This window comes from Saccopteryx bilineata, chromosome 1 (assembly GCF_036850765.1).
Source record: "Saccopteryx bilineata isolate mSacBil1 chromosome 1, mSacBil1_pri_phased_curated, whole genome shotgun sequence".
NCBI lineage: Eukaryota > Metazoa > Chordata > Mammalia > Chiroptera > Emballonuridae > Saccopteryx > Saccopteryx bilineata.
In genome coordinates, this window is record NC_089490.1 from 176,590,518 (window position 1) to 176,593,203 (window position 2,686).

The 2,686-nt window shown below is 37.9% G+C and overlaps 1 protein-coding gene across 2 annotated transcripts; it reads right to left on the minus strand.

The window, feature by feature from the left end:
* Nucleotides 1–1,409: 1,409 nt before the first annotated feature.
* Nucleotides 1,410–1,967, minus strand: LOC136320248 (intraflagellar transport protein 22 homolog). 2 transcript variants are annotated; one of them, XM_066253441.1, is made up of 2 exons: nt 1,857–1,967; nt 1,410–1,760 (listed from the first exon to the last, which is right to left on the minus strand). In XM_066253441.1, the coding sequence occupies exons 1-2, from the start codon at nt 1,965–1,967 to the stop codon at nt 1,410–1,412; spliced, it is 462 nt and encodes a 153-aa protein (XP_066109538.1). The 2 variants fall into 2 exon arrangements, with proteins under 2 accessions (XP_066109538.1, XP_066109537.1); XM_066253440.1 differs by having other exon boundaries at nt 1,410–1,967.
* Nucleotides 1,968–2,686: the final 719 nt, after the last annotated feature.

The following is a 2,686-nucleotide window of genomic DNA, read 5'->3' on the forward strand; positions in this document are numbered from 1 at the left end:
TGTAACATATTGTTACTACTACCACTTTGATCTTTTAAATGTATCCAACCAAATGGTTTTGGAACCTGCTACACTGCAATTCTTCCTTTAGTTATAGCCCTTTTATCTTCCTTATATGCTCCATTCATCAACAAGTGCTCTTAGCCTGACTTCATGCTTTCAGTGCCTCTCAAGTACACAAATGTAGACTGAACATCTGCTCCATTCTGTAACCAAAGTATTCTCTGATAAAGTCACAGCTCAGAGAGTGACTGCCATTACTTAGCTTCCTAACAGCCATTCACCAGGGCCTTTTCAATAGACAGAGTTACATATTGTTCTCATAATGAGAAGTGATATTTCTCCTGAGAGCTGAACAAAAAAGATAAGTAGTGTCATCTGTTTCCGTTAGATGTTTCATTAGTAGCAAATTTCCTCAATGTTTATATCAATATGGTGTTTTTAAAAAGGAAAAAAAATAGAGAAACACAAGGAAAACAATTTGTATAAGGTGACTGGCCATATATACAATGTCCAGAGTTATTAATTAACAACAGTAGGTAATAAAACCTTTTATGCTGGGGGAGGGGATAATGTTACTATATTTATATATAAGAAACTTTTACAAAATAGAAAACAAAATGAGTTCCTGCATTTCTTCTCTAATGAAAACTATTTTTAAAAAATAGTAAAACAAATAATGTTAATTTGTACACCGTTTTTCCATGCACTTTTACTTCATGCAAAATAGGTTATCATAGTATCATATCTGGATTTATTCATGAATCGTCTGTGCCTGGTGTGTATACTATATGAAACTGGAAAGAAAAATGTGGCCATGAAGAAGCTATGAAGTGATTTTATTTCAACATACCAAATGACAAAAATAACCAAATAAAGAAGGAAGGAGAAAGAGCTAATGTTCCCTAAAATCAAGATAATGTCAGCTCTGGTTGGCCAGTTCAATAAATCCTTGGACATTGATGACAACTAAAATGGAGAGTGGGATATCTTCGTAGACCAGCACCTGAACTTGGACAAAGGCATGCCCATGAATATTAGCAAGATTTTTTTTGAATTAATTTAATATTTATTAGAGACTGAACTAACCTGAAAACCTTTAAATTGCAAGAGACAGAGATACAGTGGATTCTCATTATTCATGTTCATTATGTTCTATAAAGTCACCGCGAACACTGGATTAGTAATTACCAAAGCATTGCTCCTGGGAAAATGCAGGGTTAGGTTAAGACAGAGATAGATGGAATGATTTAACTCCTTGGGTGACTGGTTCCTTTCGAGCAGATAAGGAAAGCTGCTTGTAGAGCCACAGGGAGAATAAAATATCAGTAACCGGGTAAGATTTCAGATCTGCATTGGTAAAGAAGTTGATCTCACTTGGGATGTGGAAGAGTCCAAATGAAGACTAGTTAGGTAATAATTGATATCTCTTCCTGGTCTCTGCTCTCAGACACTGAGTTGATTATGTTTTCTAAATATTTAATGTATTTTATCCAGATTTCTTCAGAGTCATCCTCAAGATTTGAGTGCACCAGCTTCAACTTGTTCAAAGGTGGTGACAAAGACAGGTTTCTTTTATCAATTCCAGGGACTGATTTGTGGTGTGCAATTAACAGCCATTGAGCATCCTGTAAGAACTGCTTCTCAGCAAAGCAGGAATACCACATCTTGATTCCCTTCAAGTGGCTTGGGATGTCAGCATTGAAGATGCTCACCTCTCTGTGAGAGTCTTTCATCAGGGCTGGCCAGCAAGACTCAAACTTTTGATGGCCGCCACGATTCCATACCTCATATTTGCACCATGTGCCTTTGTTGTTGCTGGTAACATACGGGTTCTCAAATTCCAGGATCCCCACCCGTTGAGTTGGGTTGTATTCAGTGATGTCAGAAGGTTCCATCAGGAACTTGGCCAGGACGGTTTTTCCACTCTGGCTGGGCCCCATGAAGAAGATCTTGGCCTTCAGCATCTCAGCTGATGGCAGACCCACCAGAGCCCACTCCAGTGTTGTCTGAGATTGCACTGTTGTCTAGGCCAGTGGTCCCCAACCTTTTTTGGGCCATGGACCAGTTTAATGTCAGAAAATATTTTCATGGACCGGCCTTTAGGGTGGGATGAATAAATGTATCATGTGACCAAGATAAGCATCAAGAGTGAGTCTTAGACGGATGTAACAGAGGGAATCTGGTCATTTTTTAAAAATAAAACATAGTTCAGACAAATATAAATAAAATGGAAATAACATAAATTATTTATTCTTTCTCTGCAGACCAGTACCAAATGGCCCATGGACCAGTATCGGTCCATGGCCCCGGGGGTTGGGGACCACTGGTCTAGGTGGAGCAGAGCAAGATTCTTTTTACTGGTGCTTGCTTCTGTTAGAATGGAGCACACTGCTAAAGGCATTTCAACAAAACCTGAGACCTCGAAACTCACTATGGGAAGGCTTCCTAGGATCCTAATTAAACTGTAGGTTTCAGCTTGTTATGTAAAGTATTTTGAATATCACCTCTAACAGAAAAGGATTATTTTTAAGTCAATAGAAAAATGTATAATTCTTCATTCATTACTAACAAGATAAATTATCTTAAGGAACTCACATACTCTCTCTGGTTTCCAGTGTTATCATATGTAAAATTCCACACTATTTAACAAATATTTATCGAGTTCTTCCTAGGTGGTGTATGT